Source organism: Grampus griseus (genome assembly GCF_964374135.1).
Source record: "Grampus griseus genome assembly, chromosome: 8".
Taxonomy (NCBI): domain Eukaryota; kingdom Metazoa; phylum Chordata; class Mammalia; order Artiodactyla; family Delphinidae; genus Grampus; species Grampus griseus.
Window position 1 is genome coordinate 32,563,071 of NC_139002.1, and position 22,498 is coordinate 32,585,568.

At 37.1% G+C, this 22,498-nt stretch overlaps 1 protein-coding gene across 2 annotated transcripts in view; it reads left to right on the forward strand.

Moving 5' to 3' along the window:
- The window catches only part of TRPC6 (transient receptor potential cation channel subfamily C member 6), a gene marked incomplete at its 5' end in the record, with an annotated part of 122,853 nt that overhangs the window by 85,821 nt on the left and 14,534 nt on the right, over positions 1–22,498 (forward strand). For both annotated transcript variants that reach the window (XM_082660560.1, XM_082660561.1), the window contains 4 exons: positions 5,872–6,057; positions 7,948–8,112; positions 13,852–14,068; positions 19,989–20,222. In XM_082660560.1, coding sequence (XP_082516686.1) covers positions 5,872–6,057; positions 7,948–8,112; positions 13,852–14,068; positions 19,989–20,222 — 802 coding nt within the window. The remainder of the gene's footprint in view (positions 1–5,871; positions 6,058–7,947; positions 8,113–13,851; positions 14,069–19,988; positions 20,223–22,498) is intronic.

Here is a 22,498-nt window from a genome sequence, read left to right on the forward strand (position 1 = left end):
AGTGTCTTATAATTTTCTGCATACAGGTCTTTTGCCTCCTTAGGTAGGTTTATTCCTAGGTATTTTAATTTTTTTGTTGTTGCAATGGTAAATGGGAGTGTTTCCTTAATTTCTCTTTCTGATTTTTTTGTTTTTAGTGTATAGGTATGCAAGAGATTTCTGTGCATTAATTTTGTATCCTGCTACTTTAACAAATTCATTGATTAGCTCTAGTAGTTTTCTGATAGCATCTTCAGGATTCTCTATGTATAGTATCATGTCATCTGCAAACAGTGACAGTTTCACTTCTTTTCTGATTTGGATTCCTTTTATTTCTTTTTCTTCTCTGATTGCTGTGGCTAAAGCTTCCAAAACTATGTTGAATAATAGCGGTGATAGTGGGCACCCTTGTCTTGTTCCTGATCTTAGTGGAAATGGTTTCAGTTTTTCACCATTGAGAATGATGTTGGCTGTGGGTTTAATGTGTCATTTAAAACTTGTGTTTCCTTGGGCTTCCCTGGTGGCGCAGTGGTTGAGAGTCCACCTGCTGATGCAGGAGACATGGGTTCGTGCCCCAGTCTGGGAAGATCTCACATGCCGCGGAGCGGCTGCGCCTGTGAGCCATGGCCGCTGGGCCTGCGCGTCCGGAGCCTGTACTCCGCAATGGGAGAGGCCACAACAGTGAGAGGCCCGCGTACAGCAAAAAGAAAAAAAAAAACAAAATAAAAAAAACTTGTGTTTCCTTATTTATTTTCATTTGGGTTGATCTGTCTGTTGGTGTAAGTGGGATGTTAAATCCACTACTATTATTGTCTTACTGTTGATTTCCCCTTTTGGTTGTATTGATTTCCCCTTTTATGGTTGTTAGCATTTCCCTTACGTATTGAGGTGCTCCTATGTTGGATGCATAAATATTTACAATTGTTATATCTTCTTCTTGGATTGATCTCTTGATCATTATGTAGTGTCCTTCCTTGTCTCTTAAAATAGTCTTTATTTTAGAGTCAGTTTTTCTGATATGAATCTTGCTACTCCAACTTTCTTTTGATTTCCATTTGCATGGAATATCTTTTTCCATCCCCTCACTTTCAGTCTGTATGTGTCCCTAGATCTGAAGTGGGTCTCTTGTAGACCGCATATATGCAGGTCTTGTTTTTGTATCCATTCAGTCAGTCTGTGTCTTTTGGTTGGAGCATTTAATTCATTTACATTTAAGGTAATATTTGATATGTATGTTTCTATTACCATTTTCTTAATTGTTTTGAGTTTGTTTTTATAGGTCTTTTTCTTGTCTTTTGTTTCCTTCCTAGAGAAGTTCTTTTAGCATTTGTTGTAAAGCTGGTTTGGTGGTGCTGAATTCTCTTAACTTTTGCTTGTCTGTGAAGCTTTTGATTTCTCTGTCAAATCTGAATGAGATCCTTGCTGGGTAGAGTAATTTTTGTTGTAGTTTTTTCCCCTTCATCACTTTAAATATATCTTGCCACTCCCTTCTGGCTTGCTGAGTTTCTACTGAAAGATCAGCTGTTAACCTTATGGAGATTCCCTTGTATGTTATTTCTTGCTTTTCCCTTGCTGCTTTTAATATTTTTTCTTTGTGTTTAATTTTTGTTAGCTTGATCAATATGAGTCTTGACATGTTTCTCCTTGGGTTTATCCTGTATGAGACTCTCTGCACTTCCTGAACTTGATTGACTATTTCCTTTCCCATGTTAGGTAAGTTTTCAACTAAAATCTCTTCAAATATTTTCTCAGACCCTTTCTTTTTCTCTTTTTCTGGGATGCCTATAATTCGAATGTTGGTTCACTTAACATTGTCCCAGAAGTCTCTGAGACTGTCCTCCATTCTTTTCATTCCTTTTTCTTTATTCTGCTCTGTGGCAGTTATTTCCACCATTCTATCTTACAGCTCATTTATCCGTTCTCCTGCCTCAGTTATGCTATTGATTCTGTCTAGAGTATTTTTAATTTTAGCTATTGTGTTGTTCATTACTGTTTGTTTGCTCTTTAGTTCTTCTAGGTCCTTGTTAAACATTTCTTGTATTTTCTCTATTCTATTTCCAAAATCATCTTTATTATCATTACTCTGAGTTCTTTTTCAGGTAGTTTGCCGATTTCTTCTTCATTTTTTTGATCTTGTGGGTTTTTATCTTGCTCCTTTGCCTGCAAGATATTTCTCTGTCTTCTCATTTTGTCTGATTTACAGTATTTTAGGTCTCCTTTCCCTAGGCTGCAGGTTCATAGTTCCTCTTCCTGCTTCTCTCTTCCCGCAGTGGAGAGGTTGGTCCAGTGGCTTGTGTAGGCTTCCTGATGGGAGGGACTGGTACCTGTGTTCTGGTGGGTGGAGCTGAGTCTTTCCCTCTGCTGAGCAGGGCTATGTCAGGTGGTGTGTTTTGGGGTGTCTGTGACCTTAGTATGACTTTAGGTAGTCTGTGTGCTGATGGGTGGGTTTGTGTTCCTGTCTTTTTTGTTGTTTTGTATGAAGCATACAGTGCTGGGAACTGCTGGCATTTGGGTGGAACAGGGTCTTGGATTCAGATAGAGGCCTCCGTGAGAGCTCTTGGCGATTAATCTTCCCTGGGGCCAGGAATTCTCTAGTGGTCCAGCTTCCTGGACTCACTGCTCCCACCCCAAAGCCTCAGACCCAACTTCCAGTCGAGGAACCAAGACCCTGCAAGTCACTCATTCCCACAATAAAGGGGATTTAAAAAAAGAAAGACTACCAAAACCCCAGACAAATGGTAAAAAGTAAAATCAAACAAAAACAGAAGCAAGGAAACACACACACATACAAAAGAAATAAAAATAGAACCAAATAAAACAAAAAGCAAAGAACAACCAGACAAATAGAGGAACTCAAAGGCGAAATCAAACAATTAGGATCAAAACTAACAAAACCACAAAACCAAAGCAGTGTGCCAACTGAAGAATAAAGTAAGGAAACAGAACCGATAAAAAGGATTAAAAAATAATAATAAAATAAAAATGGAAAAAACACAGGACAACAGAAAAGCAAAGTAGAAATGGAAATATTTTTAAAATAAATAATATATTAAGGAAAAAGAAGAAGAATAAAAATAAGGGAAAAGAACACAGAACAACAGAAAAGCAAAGTAAAAATAGAAATATATATTTAAGAAAGTTATAAAACATGAAGATCCCAAAAGACTAAATTAAAAAAAAAAAACTAAAACAATAACAACAACAAACAAAAAAAGAAAAAAAAAGAAACAAACAAAAAAGCCAGAACCAACAACAGAATGAATGAAAACATGATAAAATTCTTAGTAATAATTCTGTTTCCCTGGGGTCTCCACTGTAAGTGTCCTTGCACATGCAGTAAGACACAGCCCACCTCTGCCTCTGGGCTGGTCTCTGGAACTGCTGTGGGCCCTGTGGGAACCACTCAGACTCTGATTGGGCCCAATTCCTCAGTGTGCTTGCCCCCAAAGTCCACAGCTGCCAGAGCTAGACTGTTTTCATTTGTGGGAACACTCATTGTCTACTCAGATATTCCATAGACACAGGGTCTACCTAGCTGATCACGGGGATTTAATCTGCAGCTTGAACAGCTGATGGAAAGATTTTTGATCTTCTTCCTTAGTCACCCTGTTCCTGAGGTTCAGCTTTGGTTTTATCCCCACCTCTCCCTGTGGTCCACCCACAGGAGTCTGGTCCTGAGGCTGCCTTGGAGCTCTTGGGTCTGCCCCTGTGAGGACGGGGTGCAGAGGTGGTATGGCTGCTTGGATCACAGGACCCCTGGTGGCACCAAATGCACAGGGAAGCTGGTGGCCACGGGCACAAGAGATATGGCCCAATGAGGGCCTTTTCTGGTGCTCAGCATAAGGCGTGTGAGGGCCAGCCCTGAGAAGGCTTCTTTTATTGGTGCCGGTGTGTGGAGAGAGAAAGGTTACAGTAGCGGCTCCTCCCCCTGCAATAGCGCCCTGTTTCCATGGCAGTCCAGTCTTCCTCCATAGGCATTCCCTGCTGCGGATTTCCTCCCTCCCGTCCCCTCAGTTTGTCTCCCCACAGCCAACAGCAGTTCTCGCTCCAGGTCTATTCTCCAATCCCCACAATCCAGCTCCCAGCCCCCTTGAACACCTGTGAACACACATCCCAGTCTGGGGCACATAGGGCTGTGGTACAGACCACCTGTATATTTCTCACTGTGTCCCATCTGCTGTAGATCGGCCGCTTCACCCTCTTCTGACAGCCTCAAATGTTTTTCCCTTCTGTCCCAATTGATTTCCCTGTTGGAGTGGGGGTTTCCCTGAATTCGGGAATCTCTCCTCTGCTTCAGCTCCCTTGCCCCGAGGTGCATGTCCCATCCCACTTCCTCTCCTCCTCCTTCTCCCTCCTTTTTTTCATCCTACCCAGTTATTCAGGGATCTTTATAGTCCCTTCTGGTGTTGAAGGTTTTCTGCTAGTTTTCAGCCGGTATTCTGTGAGAATTGTTGCATCTATAGGTGTATTCCTGATGCATCGTGGGGAGAGATGAACTGCATGTCCTCCTACTCCTCTGCTATCTTAACTCCCCCTGCAAGGAATCTTTTTATCCTACAACACAATGGTGGCTTCAAGATGGAGGAGACAACCAATTCTGAACCTACAAAGCTGGCTTTAAGAGTAAACTCTGCCATGGAGGCAGTGACCTCAAGGGACCTTAGTTTTGTTTTGTTTTGTTTTTCGGTACGCGGGCCTCTCACTGTTGTGGCCTCTCCTGTTGTGGAGCACAGGCTCCGGACACGCAGGCTCAGCGACCATGGCTCATGGGCCCAGCCACTCCGTGACATGTGGGATCCTCACGGACCGGGGCATGAACCCGTGTCCCCTGCATGGGCAGGCGGACTCTCAACCACTGCGCCACCAGGGAAGCCCGGGACCTTAGTTTTTTGATGTGCAAAATGGGACTAGTATTTCCCTGGCTTGCCTCCCAGTTCTTCATAGATCAAAATAGAGAAGCATTCTACAAAAAGACAAAGTGGCATAATTCTTACAGGCAAAGGGTTTAGAGCAAAACAGGGTTACATTTAAAGCCTCATTTTGATACTTGGTGGCTGCATGATCTTGAACATATTATTTAACCTAAGGAATCAAGGCAACTGTGAAGATTAAATGATATGATCCACTTGGAATGCAACAAGTTCTAACTAATAGGTTTTCTTTATTAACATTGGGTTATAAATGGCCTTATTTCAATGTAAGAGAATAAAGAGGAAGGAAATATCAAAGACCTGAATGAATGCATGGTGTATGTAAGTTCAAAATGAGTTTTTGGTGTTTAAATATGATCTGTACTCTCTAAATCCTCCCAAAATACCATTAGTTCATCAGCAGTAAATTACAGTGAAAGCATTTTCATTAAATTTCCTTTTCTCCAAAGAAGAATCTCAATTTGCAGACTTTATATTAGATCTTGTCTTTTGACCCTGTGTTTGGTAAATAAAATTCCTCGGTAACAATTTAGTAAATAGATAAGTGATATATGTTTGCTTTTGTCTAGCAAATATATATTATATGCCTAGCTGATGAAGTTATGAACATAAGAGATATAGGTACGCAACATAGTATGAGCATGCTGTGGGAAATGTTGCTTACTTTATATTTCTCCTGAATCAGTAGATGAGTTTGGCACAGTGCAGTACTTTTTGATAACTTTGGTTATGTTTTAGACAAATTTCCTCTTTCAGAATATAAAGAAAATCTTTATTGTGCTAAGATATTTCAGAGATCACTCAGCAGAACAGCAATTGAAGATGTTAAAAGAATAGTAAACCTAAAAATAGAGTTTTTTTCCTCTACAGACCATCAAATCACTGATAAATTCTGCAGCATAACATAGTAAAATTTGCTACTTCTACATTATTGTTTTTTGCTTTGCTTTGTCTTTCCTAGAATGACTACAAAAAACTGTCAATGCAGTGCAAAGATTTTGTTGTTGGACTCCTCGATCTGTGCAGAAATACCGAAGAAGTAGAGGCCATTCTGAATGGGGATGTTGAAATACACCACAGTGGTGGAGATCACGGTCGTCCAAATCTCAGCCGTTTAAAACTTGCCATTAAATATGACGTAAAAAAAGTAAGGTCAGGCCTGAAGCCCCTTTTACATTATTTCAGTTTTTATTGGTGCTAAATCAGGATGAAGGGTTGGCATAATTAGATTGAGCTGGTTTTTTCTAATTAATTGCACTAGGTAGGTTCTCTAACAATTCTAAGTGCCTGGTTGTGAGGCATTTAACCTACACTAATGCCAGTCTTTAAAACCTAGACTTGTTTATGCAGTGATTGACACTTTCTTTTACTTAACTAATGATACAAAAATGACTTTGTGTGTTCAAACTACAAGGTATTTGTTATAGGATAGGAACATCATTATTTAAGACCCAACTCGGTTTTCCCATTTGTTAATATATTCCAATTCCAGACCAATGACTTCTATTCCTTCTTTAGAGCATTTGAATCTCCTTCATCTTTATTTGTGGAGTATTTTTATTTCTGTCTTCATGTGGTGCCCCCTATCCTTGACTGCTTTCTTAGGTTATGTAAGATATCTTTAAGAAAACAGTTTTTAAAGGTAGGTTTTCTAATAAAAGTAACACAGACTTATGGTAAGCTTTCAAACAATATAGACATTCCATCTTTCTATCTTCTCAATTCTTAACAGAGAGTGGTTAATCAATATTATATTTCGCTCCATAAATTTATACCTTGGACATCTTCACATATCAGTAAATAAACATCCACTTAATCTTTTCAAAGGCTGCATATCGTTATGTTTATTTATATTGTTATGTTCATTTAGTCAGTTTACTATTTAAGGATGTTTATTATTTTCTTTATTTTTTTTGTTATTTCAAAACATTTGCTAAATTTCCCTTCAAAAAATGTACACCAGTTTACACATGTCAACAGTATGTGAGAGGGATTATTTCTTCCACTCATAATGGGTATTATTTTTTTTTTATTTTTTAAAAATAGATCTTTATTGGAGTATAATTACTTCACAATACTGTGTTAGTTTCTGTTGCACAACAAAGCGAATCAGCCATATGCATACACATGTCCCCATATCCCCTCCCCCTTGAGCCTCCCTCCCATCCTCCCTATCCCACCCCTCTAGGTCATCGCAAAGCACCGAGCCGATCCCCCTGTGCTACATAATGGGTATTATTAAACCTTACCATTCTGAGAAGACAAACATTGTATCTTGATTTAATTATCTTCCAGGTTAACCATCCTTAAGAAACATTTTTAGTTCCTTTATATAACCTGTCCTTTGTCTAATTTTTAATATTCTTTACCAATTGTTATTTTGAGTTGTTGCTTTTTGTATATTAAATAATGCAGCTCTCTGTCATATGTAGGGTTCATTTGTAAGCAATAAATATGTAAGAATAAAAAATTCTGAAAAATTAAGAGTGAAATTTAATTATAAAGTTTTCTTAATTGAAAGAGTTTATGGTGCAGGAATAAAAAGAAATATCAGTAGAATAGAATAGGCAGTCCAGAAAAAGACCCATATGCAAATGGGAGCCTAGTATAAAATAAGTTTAGCATTTTAGGTCAGTGCAGAAAAGGTCATATACTTTAAAAAAAAAGTATTTAGACATCTGATCTAGCAGGATCTTTATATCACTCCTTCTAGATGGAAAAAATATATAATCATAAAAGTCCTTTTGTAAAATATTGATGAATCATTTTCCAATATTAAATTTCCAAAATTTGTTTGTGCTTTGAAAGAAAACCCATTAGTCATAAAGCAAAAGTTGGAATCTTTGAATTTATGTAATACATATTAGAACCCCCTGCCATCTTGCTTAATACCTGCCCGTTAGATATTTTACATTTGTTCTTTAATTCTAAAAATATTTTTCATGGGCAAGAACAGAACATAATATTAGAATGCAAGAAAAGAGTTTATGCTGAATCTTTAAGCAAGCTGTTAAATGTTTTGTCACTCCCCTGCTAGTTTGTAGCTCATCCAAACTGTCAACAGCAGCTTCTGTCCATATGGTATGAGAACCTTTCCGGTTTGCGGCAGCAGACCACGGCAGTCAAGTTTCTTGTGGTCCTCGCCGTTGCCATCGGACTGCCTTTCCTGGCTCTCATTTACTGGTTTGCTCCATGCAGCAAGGTATGTCTGTGAAGCCTGCACCTCTGTTATCTCCTAGTAGTGTATCTGGTTTATATATCAGAGCCAGTTAAGCAAAGAAAATTCTATTTCCCAAATAAAAATTTCAGGGAAGTCAGAGTTGGGTTTAAATAATCTTATTGTTTTTAATATTATAAAAATAACATATATTTGCTATAAGAAATAATGAAAGCAATGGAAAGAGAAAATTCACCTGTAATATTACCACTGTTAATATGCGAAAGAAAAACTCAGTATATTTCCTATTTGTCTTCTCTCTAGTTACACCTATGCATATATTTTTACATTTTTGATGAGGTATGCATTGAGCAGATATCTCAAATAACACCCTAAAAGAACATGTTTTCTTTTGTTATTTCTCCTCTGGCAAACTTTGAGATGAAAGTTTTTGTTTTGTATTTATTTTAGCGAATATGACCAGATAAATCTTAATATAAATAAAAGGCAATTGTGTAAATATTACTATAATGCTTGTTTCAATGAAGACTATTTGTTTTAAGGACAGAATACATTGTAATCTGACAACAAAGATAGCCTGTTTTTTGGGGTTTTTTTGTTTTTGGCAAACTCTGCCCAGGATTTGATGAAACTAATTTGTTCAGATGGACCTAGCCTTTCATTAGTGTGACAGAAGAAGTTTGGAAAATGTTGACCTGTCATTCTGTTAACAGGCATAGAGATTTGTCTGCCCTGCATTGCCAACAATCTTATTCTGCATGTTTTTGAAGCCACATTTCTGTAATTGTCAAAGTTTCAACTCTTAGAGTCAGACTGAAATAACTCTAAAGCTATGTGGCTGAAATGTCTGCTGGACCATCTATTTATGTGCCATGTCGATATGCCAGTTGAATCACTTGCTGTTGTTAAATCTGGGCATGACTCATTTTCAAATATTTGTAACATGTGGGTGCAAAGACATATATCACCATTACCTACATATTTTCTTCTTATTATTACTTAGTCATATATTTGGTGCTTTAACCTTACAGGAATGTTATTAAGTGGCTTATGGTAGGAAGCTGGTGCAAAGCCTTACATAGTGGGAACTTCATAATTACTTCCATTGATGATGATAGGAACTGCTGGAAACTTGGCATTTTCTCCTGAGGGTAAAATCTGTCGTTATAAATGTTTTTCCCTTAAATATATAAGGCCAAAAGTTGGCCTTATATATTTATAAATAAATTATAAAGGAGGAAAATAAAATGAAAATAGTGATATTTACTAGAATTAGAAATTTATAGCATGGATTTTTTTCTAGAAAGTTAAGATTTTTCTTTTCTTCCCTTTTTCATAGGAATGACAGATTCCACTTTGAAAAAAGAATTAATTCTCCTTACTAGAACATAAGCTACATCTATGTATGTAGTCTCTGTTCTGCTTCTACTTCAGAGATTTAACCTGAATTAAAAGTGGGGGGGGGAAGTGGGGGGGGTTCGGAATTATCCTTGTTATTACTCTGTGATCAGTTAAATTATAATCTCTCTTCTAAGGTGAATAATTGTGCCTCCCCATATCCAGTGAGTTCAAAAGCATAATGCCTTCCAGAGTGTTTGGTGTTTTGACAGACTAGTTTTGGCAGTCCTTAGAGTTGCACATTTCTTAAATTTTGATTGAATCCTAATTAACCTGATTTCCTTCACTATTTCTTCTTTCCTGGCCATGTTTCTTTCTGGTATGTTTTCCACCCTCGTTTATGAACCCTGAGGCAAATAATCAAATTAAAAGGACACTGTCAAGGACACTGTATTTTTTTTCATATGTAAAATCTATTTTACTGTTATTTAATGTTTGAAGCATGATGATAAAATCTATTTTACATTTTTCCCTTTGGTAATATATATAAATATTATTTACAGTTTAGAGAATTGATTTTTTTAAACAGGGGGGAGATTGCTCAAGCTATATTGATGCTTTTATTTAAAATATTATTTAAAATATTAAAAAATTCCAAAGCATCCATGAAAATTAAGCGAGATCAAATTGCAGGCATATGCACCTTGACAGAGTCCTTGTTTCTATTTAACGTTTGGTTTTCTTTCCTCAAGTCTGCTCTTTTCTTCAAGAAATTCTTTTTGTCCTTACTTGTTCTCTTTTTCCACCATAACCCAAATGTGTTTTATACTCATTATAGTAAAAATAGGTCATGCTGTGATTTCAAATCATTTTGGCTTAAGCTATCTTCAACATTTTCTGCTACTATTGGTATTTGATAGTTATTTGATCATCAGTAAATACTTAAAAAGAGTATGATATAATATTTAAAAGCAGGTATTTCTTTCAGTGCTTACTTTCAGTCATTTTTCCAGGTACATCAGTTTTTCACCTTGTTCAATTTTTCTTTACAGTTATTTTTTAGAAATCTGTTTACGTCACAGAATATATAGATGACAAATTTTACTAAAATGAATAACTCATTTCAGTTCCTAAAGTCCATTGAGTGGTACCAGAATCTCCTTTAGTTTAAAGAGAAACACAACTCTCAGTGATTTGTAATAAGAAATAGAAGATATGATTATCCAAACACACCACTTTAGTTTCCTGTCAACCATCTTTTTGTTTATGTGTTTGTTTTTTTAAATTTTATTTATGTATTATTATTTTTTAAACATCTTTATTGGTGTATAATTGCTTTACAATGGTGTATTAGTTTCTGCTTTATAACAAAGTGAATCAGCTATACATATATTCCCATATATCCTCCCTCTTGTGTCTCCCTCCCACCCTCCCTATCCCACCCCTCTAGGTGGTCACAAGGCACCGAGCTGATCTCCCTGTGCTATGCGGCTGCTTCCCACTAGCTATGTATTTTACGTTTGGTAGTATATATTTACTAAGCAACAAAAGTACCTGGTTTGATTCTCTTCTCTCCCTTCCGAATAAAATAAAGGAGTCATATTGTGTAAGAACCAGGAACCCAGGGAAGAAGGAAGGTGAGGCAGGTCAGGAGTGAGGGGCAGATCAGATACCATGCCCTGAATAACTGAACGTTGACTTTAGATGTGTCCAGACAGCTGAACTCAAGTTCCAGACCTCTCAAGCTTGAGGCACACTCTAATGTGGGTAGCTTTATTCTCACCTCGTTTTATGTCTCCAGCCTTTTCTCTTCTCCTTCTCCTATTTTAATTTGTGCTCTCTTGAGTTTTTCGTAATTCTGTATTTTGAAGGCCGCCTCTGATTCTCTCCTGAACAAAACAGGGAATAAATAAGTTTTCCATAGATTTTACTACTAATAGTCAATGCCCCAATCCCAGTTTTCCACAACAGTCAAATAAACTGAGAACTTTAAAAAATTGGTTTAATATTTATAATAATAGCTCTTTTCACCAGGAAGATATTGAACCTTGCAATAAATGATTAAATAAATCTTGTACACTTGATTAAATCTTATATAAAACATGATTAAATAGCCATGATTACAATAAATTGTATATAAAGCAAATGTAGAATTAAAATTGTATATGTGGCACACCATAGAAAAAGAAATTAAAGTCGCATTAATGTTCAGTTTTTAATAGTCCATATTTTTTTAGAAAACATTGCTAAGGACAATAGGCAAAAGAAAAATCAAGCCTACTTTCTCTCCCATTTGTTTTAACTTTATTTGAGAGTTCTATTTAAACAAGATCTTAAAAAAACACAGAAAGTACTCTGATTCAATCTAATGAGCATTTACTTATGGAAGTATGGTTTTTGGACAACGTTTTTACAGCAACCTTTTACAAAGTAACCTTGGATTGGGCCTGCAATATATCTAACTGTATAGATCCATTGGCTTAAAACTAGATAGATAGAGCGGTTGATCTATTGATCTAGATAAACACACACACACACACACACACACTCACACATGCATGCATGCACGCACATACACACCCTGGTATTCTGCCTGACCTAAGATTCTAAATATCAAGAGAGAAGGGACTAAACTATGTGATTCATCCTAGCTCTAACTTTTATGATTTTGAAAACCATATAGACAGATAAAGTGTGTAGGAACAGAGAACATTGATTGCATTCCTTCCATTATAGCATTTAGCTTTTTAAAATCTTAGAACCGTTTGTTCTCTAAGAATTTACATATATATGTACTTCAAAGAGAAAATATGAACTTGTTTTGTAAACCAAATAGAAACATTAACTCAAACAAGTATGCCTGGGTTCAGATTCCAGCTCTACCACTTATAAGCTGTGTGACCTTTAAGCTAGTTTCTGGACCTCACTTCCTCAGTTTCTTCATCCATAAAATGGGCATTTCAGCAGCATATACTGCTTTGTATTGTAATTATATCATGGAATTAACAGGGTAAAGCACTTAAAACAGTACATAAAAGTACTGGCCAAGTGTTGGTGGTATTATTATTAATTTTTACATTTTTCTGTAATAATAAACTCGTTTGAAAAGCTGTCGAAAGCTATTGGCCCTCTCCTAAGAAAAAATTCTTGCATACTTGTATTTGAGTTTTGTTAACCATTACAGGGGATACACAGAGCCCTTGAGACACATCCTGGGCACACACCATCCCTCTGCCCCAGCTAGGATTTGTGCATCTCAGATGGAAATGATTCCTGTACTATAGATGCACAAGAGCTTTTATTGTCTCCATATTTCATATGAAGAATCTGACTTTCACATAATTTAGGAAATTCACTCATTGCTACTCAGCTAATGAGGGAATGAAACTGGAACCTGAACCTAAAATGTGTTGGTTATGTGACCAGAGATGTATGTAATTGCCAATCTGCATTTCTTACCACACTGATGCAATTCTAGCCAAAAAACCCCACAAAACTTTTTTTTAAACCTTTTCCCGAAGCCTATGAACAGCAAATATAAAGTGATTTCCAATAGGCTTCTGCAAATATAAAAAACAGTTTGAAGACCCTACAGCCACCCTTACAAACTGCTCCCATTGAGTCCCCGTTTCCAGCCTCTGCACCTGAGACCCACCCCCTACTCGATTTCCGTCGCCTGGGCCAGCTCCAGTGAATTCACCCATTCTTCCTCAAAACTCCCTTCCCAATGCGAGACCAAATGTTTTAACCTTTTGCTCCTATCCTATATTTAAAGATTTAGAGACGTTAAAAAAAAAAAAGACACTTGGACTTTTTTCAATCCAGTGTCATTCCAGGACATCTTTCCAGTACGTGATGGGAACTGCCTTGCTGTCCTGTCCTGGGCTGGGAGTTCTCTTCTTGGTACTCCTGACTCTTACTCCATTTACAGCATCACTTGAAGCCTGATTTGCACCCATGTCAGTGAAATGCACATGAGGACAACAAGCAGACAAACATCAACCAAGGGTGTACACACTGTAAAGCAGATTCAGGTTAATATTTTCATTGCTGCTTCCTCAATACTTCACACCCACTAAATTAGTTTTCTTTTTATGAGTAATGGTGATACTATGCTCTGCCTTTTGTCATTATTATATTCATAAAATATTTTGTCAGTAATATCTTAAGAACTTAAATATCATTTAATAGAAATTAATTTATTTAACTATCAATCCAGAATATCAGCATATGTAGCTGAGCAACATGACCAAAATTTTATATCAGCATAAGGAATTATTTTTCTATTATTAGTTATATAAAGGTACATAATTATCTTAGGAGAAGATTGGAGTGCACAGATATTTATTCTTGTGTATACACATGTGTGTTTTGCAAAATGTACAGAACAAAGCTAAGATTTTCTTTTGGTGTGTGTTGTGGCAGATGGGGAAGATAATGCGTGGCCCATTCATGAAGTTTGTAGCACATGCAGCCTCCTTCACCATTTTTCTGGGGCTACTAGTCATGAATGCAGCTGACAGATTTGAAGGCACCAAACTCCTTCCTAATGAAACCAGCACAGATAATGCAAAACAGCTGTTCAGGATGAAAACCTCCTGCTTCTCATGGATGGAGATGCTCATTATTTCCTGGGTAATAGGTAAAGACTGATTTTTCTATCATCACTTATTTTTACAGCCTTAGCAGTAGGACTGATTCCCTCACACATCAGTTATACAGATGTATACAGCATGATACAATGCTCCACATAGCATGTTTTTTTGTTGTTGTTTTTAAAGCACAGTTATCTTGGGTTCATTATCAGTACCACAGTCTTCTCACATGTCACATGCTTTTTAGATTTCTAAGAAAAACTCAGGAAGAAAATGAACAGGATAGTATGAATCAAACCTTGCCAGTGACGAAAAACTGTCATTCATGTTTTAGGAGAGCTGTGACTTCAAGTTTAAAAATAACCACATGATTTTATGTTGCAATTTAATAGGAACTGAAGGTAGTAGCCACTCACATCTATTGAACATTTGTTATGTACCAAGAACTGTTCAAATCACTTTACATACATCATATCACACACTCTGTTTGTGCCTTAGTGGTCCAATCTGTCATATAATAATGTCTACACTACAGCATTAATGTGAAGATTAAGTAATTTGCTTTAGATCTCCCAGATGTTAAGTGATACAGAGGGAATGTGGTCTTAATTACTATGCTATTTATCTTTAGAATCACTCATCCATATGGCTTGTCATTAAATATAATGCAAATGAAAGATATTTCAATTGGATATTTATGAATGAATAAAGTCAGTAGCTATTACCTACCTAATAGCTGTCTAACAAAGTGCCCTCATTAGATAATGAGGATACTGAAGTGAATGAAATGCAGTCTTTATAGTCAAGGAAGTTAGGTCTGGGGGGAGGGGACAGGTCAATAAGTAAATCAATAAAGAAAATCTATGTGACACATACTGTAACTGAGGAGCTATTAGGGTGTTATGAACACACATGGATTGGGCATCTAAATCTGAATGGGGTGGGGTATGGATAGGGCGAAGGAGGCCTCCCTGAACAGTATGTTCAATCTGAGACTTTGAAGATAAGGACATGTTAATCCTACAGAGTGTTTATGGGGAGTAAGGACACTACGAGGTATGGATGCAAAATGTTAGATGCAAAGGTGTGACTTCATGCATAGTCAGGGCCTTATGAAGATCGCTGAAACTTTATCCACAGCCTGGCTTCTCCCAGGGGTTGCAAAGGTCGACAGCTGGCACCTCATTTGCAAAGTCATGTGTTAGGTCCGGCTATAATGCAGGTTCACTTATGGATGTGGGTGATGGGAGATAAGGGTGGTGACATGGCCAGAGGATGATTTTCAGCTGTTGGTGATGTGATCCATCACATTTTAAAAAGATCACAGTGGTTGTGAGGTAGAGGGTGGCTTTGGGGAGGAGTGAGTGTGGAGGCTGAGAGACAATTGAAGTGATCCCTGTGAGGAACATGGTGCCAGAAGTCAGGGCGTGGGGAAAGGAGTTGAGAGCTTCTTAAAAGATACGCTTCAAATAACTTGGTGATGTATTGTACATGGAAAGGGAGAACTGTGGATTCTGCCTTGGATTACTAGGTGGTGACTGCAAGTCTCTAGGAAGAAGAATATAGAGGGAAGATCATGCTTGAGACTGGGAGAATGAAAAGCTGGTAGGTAAGTTTGGGTTGTGATTGACTTTGAAGTGCCCATGGGATTTCCAGTTGAAGATGTCCGCTAAAATGCAACCCCTGGGAGAAGCCAGGCTGTGGATAAAGTTTCAGCAATCTTCGTAAGGCCCTGACTATGCATGAAGTCACCTAGGGTGTAATGTGGAGAGTGTCAAGAGAAGAAGGCCCAAGGAATCTTCATACAAAACCATTGGTAGCCCATAAGCTTGGTTCTCTTCCAGTGATCTGGAGAAGCATCTGCAGTCAGTTTTATATCACTTCTAGGGCAGGGGCTGTCTTCTTGGCTTCCTCATACTGGGGCTGATAGGATGATCCATTGAAATACTACAAAGCACTATACAAATTACCATATGATCGTTTTAAATGCATATGAGGTAATTCAACAGCATTGAGAGTTACTCAAAACTTCTGAATCTCTTCATTTCCTGGAAATGTTCCAAGGAGAAATATAGTGTCTTAACATGTGAATTGCATCACTAAAGTAAACCTTAGATAAAGAAGAGTTTGATTTTCCACTTTTTCTTTTCGAATTTAATTGATATTTACCTTATAACATAATGCTATAAGAAATAAATTACATTTCATTTTGAATATTTGATTTAAAATAAGAATAATCATTTGGACATTGCCTTTACCTCAAGCTAAGAGCCTATATGTTATAGGTTTTGTTTTATGTTAGTATGTTTAAAGTACATATTACAGCACTTGGCACATAGGAAATGTTTAATAAATTTCAGATAACTATGATTACTATTAAACTCTTCATTAAGAGTTCATGTGTTTTATATGGAAGTGCTATTTCCTACTGAAAACATATTAAGCAAGATATGACACTTCAGTTCAAGATTAAACTTTGAAAACATTAAATTTTATGTAAGAGGATTAAATACAATGAATGCACATTTTATTCTTTATCAAAACTAATTGACTCTCCTCATACTAATATTTTAATATAAACATTGGAAGTTTTTCCTTTTTCACTTGGAAACCTAAACCAAGAATGTTAACTTTTAATTTTATGAATAAAAGCCGTTTCCTTGGAACAACTGGCTGGATAACCTTTACGGTTGAGATTCAGAGGTGATCTCACAGCATTCATTTAAAGGGAAGACAAGGAACAACTCAGAATGGACAGCTGATACTTTGTAGCATATGTTAGACTCCTGGTTCAATTTCTGACACTGGTATTTATTTTTCTTTTTGAAGTTATTCTTGAAAGACAGTTGCTGTACTTTCTGGAAATATTAATAAGAAGTGGACTAGTTAGGTCAAGATGCTAGTTGGCTTGAGGGAAAAGACTGACATTATTGGTCACAGAAAGCAAATTTATATAATTTTTAGTAGACAAAATGTTGAAAGGCTGGATGATGGAATTGACATTCCAGGAGATCTTGACAAGGCTGAAGGGCAAGCTGAAACCAATGAGAAGTGTAGCAGGAACACAGGGAGGGGGGAGACATGCTTGATGACGCTTCATCTAAGGAGCACTTTTTAACTTAACATCCAGTGTGAGCTGCTGAGGAAGCAAATGCAATGCTGGGTTGACCCTTCAACAGAAGGAGAGGACTGCAGGCAAGGGCCGTAATTACACTGCTGCTCCACACTCTGGCCACATCCCATCTGCAGGCAATTGGCAAACTAGGGAGCATCACAAATTGAAAGCAACCAGAAAAGGGAGTGGCTCTTCCAGGGAACAGCACTTGTGGGAACTGCGGAAGCTTACTCTGGAGGGTGGAGGTAGGGCAGAACCCTGGGATTGTGGAACCTGAAGTTTAGTTATTTGGAGGGCCCCATTTAGAGAAAAAGAAGACAAAACAGAGCCCTAGGAGGAGCCTGGGCAGATAAGACATCTTGAAGTTTAAATTTTATTAGCTTTGTGGGAAACCTGCCTCTGCTGTAGAAGCATAGATTTAATGAGTGTGCAGGTGTTTGTGCTTTGTTTTATTCTGTTTTGCTTTAAGAAATTTAAAGGCAGAGAGAGCAGACTCATTCTCTTCTCTCAAGGGCAGAATTAGCACTAACAGGTCCACAGTGAAGGGATGCTTCCTAAAAAGTCAACAATGGGATGAGCCGTCTTCAGAAGTAGTCATTCAGGACGTATTCAAGAAGAGGCTCAACCCTGTGGAGAAGTCCCCTGCTTGCTGGAGAAGTTGGACTAGATGGGGGATTTCAATCTATGCTTGGCAGCTCCTGGGGGTCCACAGGGGAAATAAGACGGGAACTCTTCCTTCAAACAGAAGAGTTCGCTCTATCTATTTTATTTTTTAAGCTTTGGTGAGATATCATTTTTTACCAAAAACTGTACATCTTAAAGAGAGAGAAGATGGAGAAGTAGGAGGAAGAAGGAGAGAAGTTTTGAAAACAACTAAACGATATGAATTTAAACCGCCCTTTAATTCCTATTCTTCAGTTACTCTAAACTACCCTTTTGTCCTATTGAGGAAGCTGGCAGGAATCCAGGGACCACAAAAAAAGGCTGCCCTCAGATTTTTTTCACCCCTGCTCATAGTTGTGTGCATGCACGTATGTGTTCATGAGTGTACACATGTAGTGTGTCCTGTTTTAAATCTGATCCACTAAAGTATATATGAATTCAATTCTAGTCTCCTCTGAATTTTGAATAATTACAAATAAGTAAGTTGTGGGCTACAGTGAATGATCATTTTGAGAAAAGCACATAGTAAGCTGTTGGAAGAGTGGAGACCATGGCTTTTGTAAACCCCTGAAGAGCTCTACAGTCATTCACATGGCAGGTTGTGATAAAGGTTCATGACAAATGTGGGGACTTGGGGAAGGTGCTTGGTAGGAGAAAGGGGAGAAGATTAATTTCAACTAGGGGAACATGGAGACTTGTTGATGCAGGTAGCCTTTGACGGATTGTTGGAGTTTGGCTTGTATTTCTCCAGATGGCTCTAGGAGGAGGTGGGACATCAGAGCATAGGGATCTAAAGATAATAGGGGTAAAGTAACTTCTTTTTAATAAAGCACGATTTTTCAGATGAAAAAAGAAAATGTGCCAGACATAGGAAATTTTAAATAGTAAATGCTCAATCAATGTTAGTTATTTTTTCAAGTGCCAGGCACTGTGCTGAGCATTTTACATGTGTTATTTAAGTCTCATAACAAACCTGTGAAGTAGGTACAAACTACTATCATCCCCATTTTCCAAATTGAGTTTTAGAAAGTTTAAATAAGTTGCCAAGGATTACACAGCTAATAAGTGGAAGAGCAAAGTCTCAAATCTGCGGCAGTCTAATTCCAAAACCTATGCTCCTTCCTGAGTACCACATTAAGTTTTGGAGCGAATATGCAACATTATTAATAATTCCACCATCAAGAGACAACTACTATTAATATGTTCCTGTAATTACTTCTAGTCTTTTACTATGCTTGTTTGAAACATAAAGTCATACAATATATAACATTTTTTACTTAGCATGCTTGAATGTTTATGACATAAACATTTTCCAATGTGTATTAGTCCAGGTCCTCCAAGAAGCATATGCAAGACAGGATTTAACGTGCAACAATTTTATTAAGGAAATTCCACGTGAGAGAAAATGGGAGAGAACTGAAGAGAGCTGCAAGGGCTGTAAGACTGGGATGCAAGTCTTATCTTGAGGGAAGGAAAGTAGGGTAGAAGTATCCTAGATCTCTATCCAGTGTAAAGAAAGTTTAACAAGGCTTAACAAAGGATTTCCGTCAGGAAATCCTTGAGCCAAAGTCAGCCATCAAAGGAGTCCCATGTCTCTGAAGAAGGACTGTCCTCAGTCACTACTGGGGAGCAGCCCATGGGAAGCATGGCCTTAGGGCAAAAGTGGCAGTAGTTTTCAGAATGCTGTAGCTGAGGCCCATGGTCAATTAAATTCCTGTAGTTGGAGGTCTGGGAGGTACACTCCTGTGGCCACTATCCCATGGTAATTAAAATATCATATGAAATGGCTGCATAATATCCCATATGTAGAAGTCCCATGGTTACTTCTATTTTGAGTGTGTGAATGTGGGTGTGTTTGTATGGTTTGATTGTTATAAAGAACCCTACACTGAACATCTTATTAATGTATTTTTATGTATAGAATTAATGGATCAAATCATGTTTGATCCATTGAATCAAACATTGAATGCCCTTGATGAAATTTGTCACATTGCTATAAGGTAATGCACTGATATTGTTGGACTCTAGGATTTGTGGGGACAAGATAATTATGGCTGGATGGGTGGGATGAAGCCAAATTTTGAAGGGTTTTGAATATCAGCCTGAGATCTTTCAAATTTATTTTGTTTTATTGAAGAGCTAAGGCTGGAATGAAGTTGGATTGATATTTTAACCTCTTTCTAATACAGGCATGATATGGACTGAATGTAAAGAAATTTGGACTCAAGGCCCCAAGGAGTACTTGTTTGAGTTGTGGAATATGCTTGATTTTGGAATGTTGGCAATCTTTGCAGCATCATTCATTGCAAGATTCATGGCATTTTGGCATGCTTCCAAAGCCCAGAGCATTATTGATGCAAATGATACTTTGAAGGATTTGACAAAAGTCACATTGGGAGACAATGTGAAATACTACAATTTGGGTGAGTTTATAGGACACAGTCAATGTAAGTTTATAAAATGCAGAATTTTCTTATAAAAGTACACATCAGTAACAGTTTGATTACTACTCAGCTCTCATAAAATTGTTGGTCAGTTTCCAGCTTCTTTAGAGTATCTGTGTCTGAAGAAGCATGCTTTCTACCTCTTCCCTTGATATTTCTTCTGGCTGGAAACCTCTTTTTTTTTTTTTTTTTTTTTCTTTTTGGAAACCTCTTTTAATCACAAGAATCATCTCACTTTATCTCTGGGATTAATTGGCTAACCACCAAACTTCATTGAGAATGCCTGTATTATGTCTTGGATTTATTTTTTTCCTCTTGTCCATTAAAAATAGTATACATTTAAGTACTATTTCCATTTAAGGCATATAAACTATTTGAAAGCAAAGGAATCATTGGAGGCTCTAGAGGGCCCCCAATAAATAACACCACTTTTTCTCACCCAGTCTTTGAAACTAGATGAGAGGTAAAACCAAAAGCTAACACGGAGGCCAGATCATCACCTCTAATAATGACAAAGTTCAGGGTGGATGACATAATTCTGAGTTTATTAGCCAGCCGGCTCAGTAATATTGAACCTCAGGCTTAGGCAGATGTATGGACAGGGCAGTATTCCTCAAACAGGGGTATGGCAGCAAGTGTCTGATCATGTGAGATTCCCCCATGGAAGACCAGAGGAAAATTCTCAAGAAAAAAGAGGGCAGAGCTGAACCAAGTATGCTCAGTTTCCACCCCAGTTTAGTAATCAGATAAGTCATTCCACCTCCCCAGGAGGAAAGTGACTAAGTGATAGAAATAGATTCAGTTATTTACTTAGGGAAAATCTCTCCTTGTAGAAACCTAGAGTGGGGAAAACAGATTCTCTTTGAATACTTATTTCAAATCCTCTGTTAAGATGTCAGTTAACAGTCAATTGACATCTCTATGGGTTTTACTGGCTATGTCACATAGGGATTTCTTTTTTATTATTTCTTTTCAATATTTCTTTTAATATTTAATTAACAACTTTTAGTGCATAATGTAAGGCTTTTATATATTGTACAGCACAGGGAATGTAGCCGTTATTTTATAACAAAAATTTTTATTATATGGAATTTTAAAGTCAGAACTATCTATTTATATATTGTACTTATATTCAAAGTGCTATAAAAAAGGAAAGTGCTTTTATTAGTTTACTGTATCCTTTCCTGATTCCACTTCTCAGCAAATAAGCAAATACAAATTTATAATTATATTTTTCCTCTTTCCTACACACTGCTTTTCTTCATAATGGTTTCTTAATTAGGTTTTTGATGACCTGATGTAATAATGCCAGAAGAACTCATAAGTGAATAATTACTACATTTTTATGATAAAAATAGACTTGAGTGACCAATATAAATTACTTTAGTAAGTTTAAATAACTCCAAAAGCCCCAAATTACATTATAGTGTAATTACAGTTTAAAATTAAATAATGATATCATGTATTTAGAGCCTTCTTTTCTTTTATTATAGTTTAAGATTAAATAGTAAATGCTATCATTTAGTTAGTGCCAAGCAGTTTCTAAACACTGAATGTATGTTGACTTACTGGATTCTCACAACAGATGACAGAGGTAGAAGCAGTATTATCCCATTTTTAAAGAGGGGAAAATAAAACTAAGATAAGTAATTTGTACCAGTTCTTCCAGCTGACTTTAGATAGATAGATAGATAGATAGATAGATAGATAGACAGGTAGGTATTGGAATTTTTACATATGCTGAGTCCACAGTTTGTACTCTTTTTTTTTTTTAACATTTTTATTGGAGTATAATTGCTTTACAGTGGTGTGTTAGTTTCTGCTTCATAACAAAGTGAATCAGTTATACATATACATATATCACCATATCCCCTCCCTCTTGCGTCTCCCTGCCTCCCACACTCCCTATCCCACCCTTCTAGCTGGTCACAAAGCACTGAGCTGATCTCCCTGTGTTATGCGGCTGCTTCCCACTAGCTATCTATTTTACATTTGGTAGTGTATATATGTGCCTATATACACTACCACTCTCTCACTTTGTCCCAGCTTACCCTTCGCCTTTCCCGTGTCCTCAAGTCCATTCTCTAGTAGGTCTGCGTCTTTATTCCTGTCTTGCCCCTAGGTTCTTCATGACCATTTTTTTTTTTTTAGATTCAATATATATGTGTACTCTTAACCATTATGCTATACCTTATGGAATACTTCCAGCAAACCAGGGGCATAATTTTCTCAGTAAATTCAGAAACTCAAATACA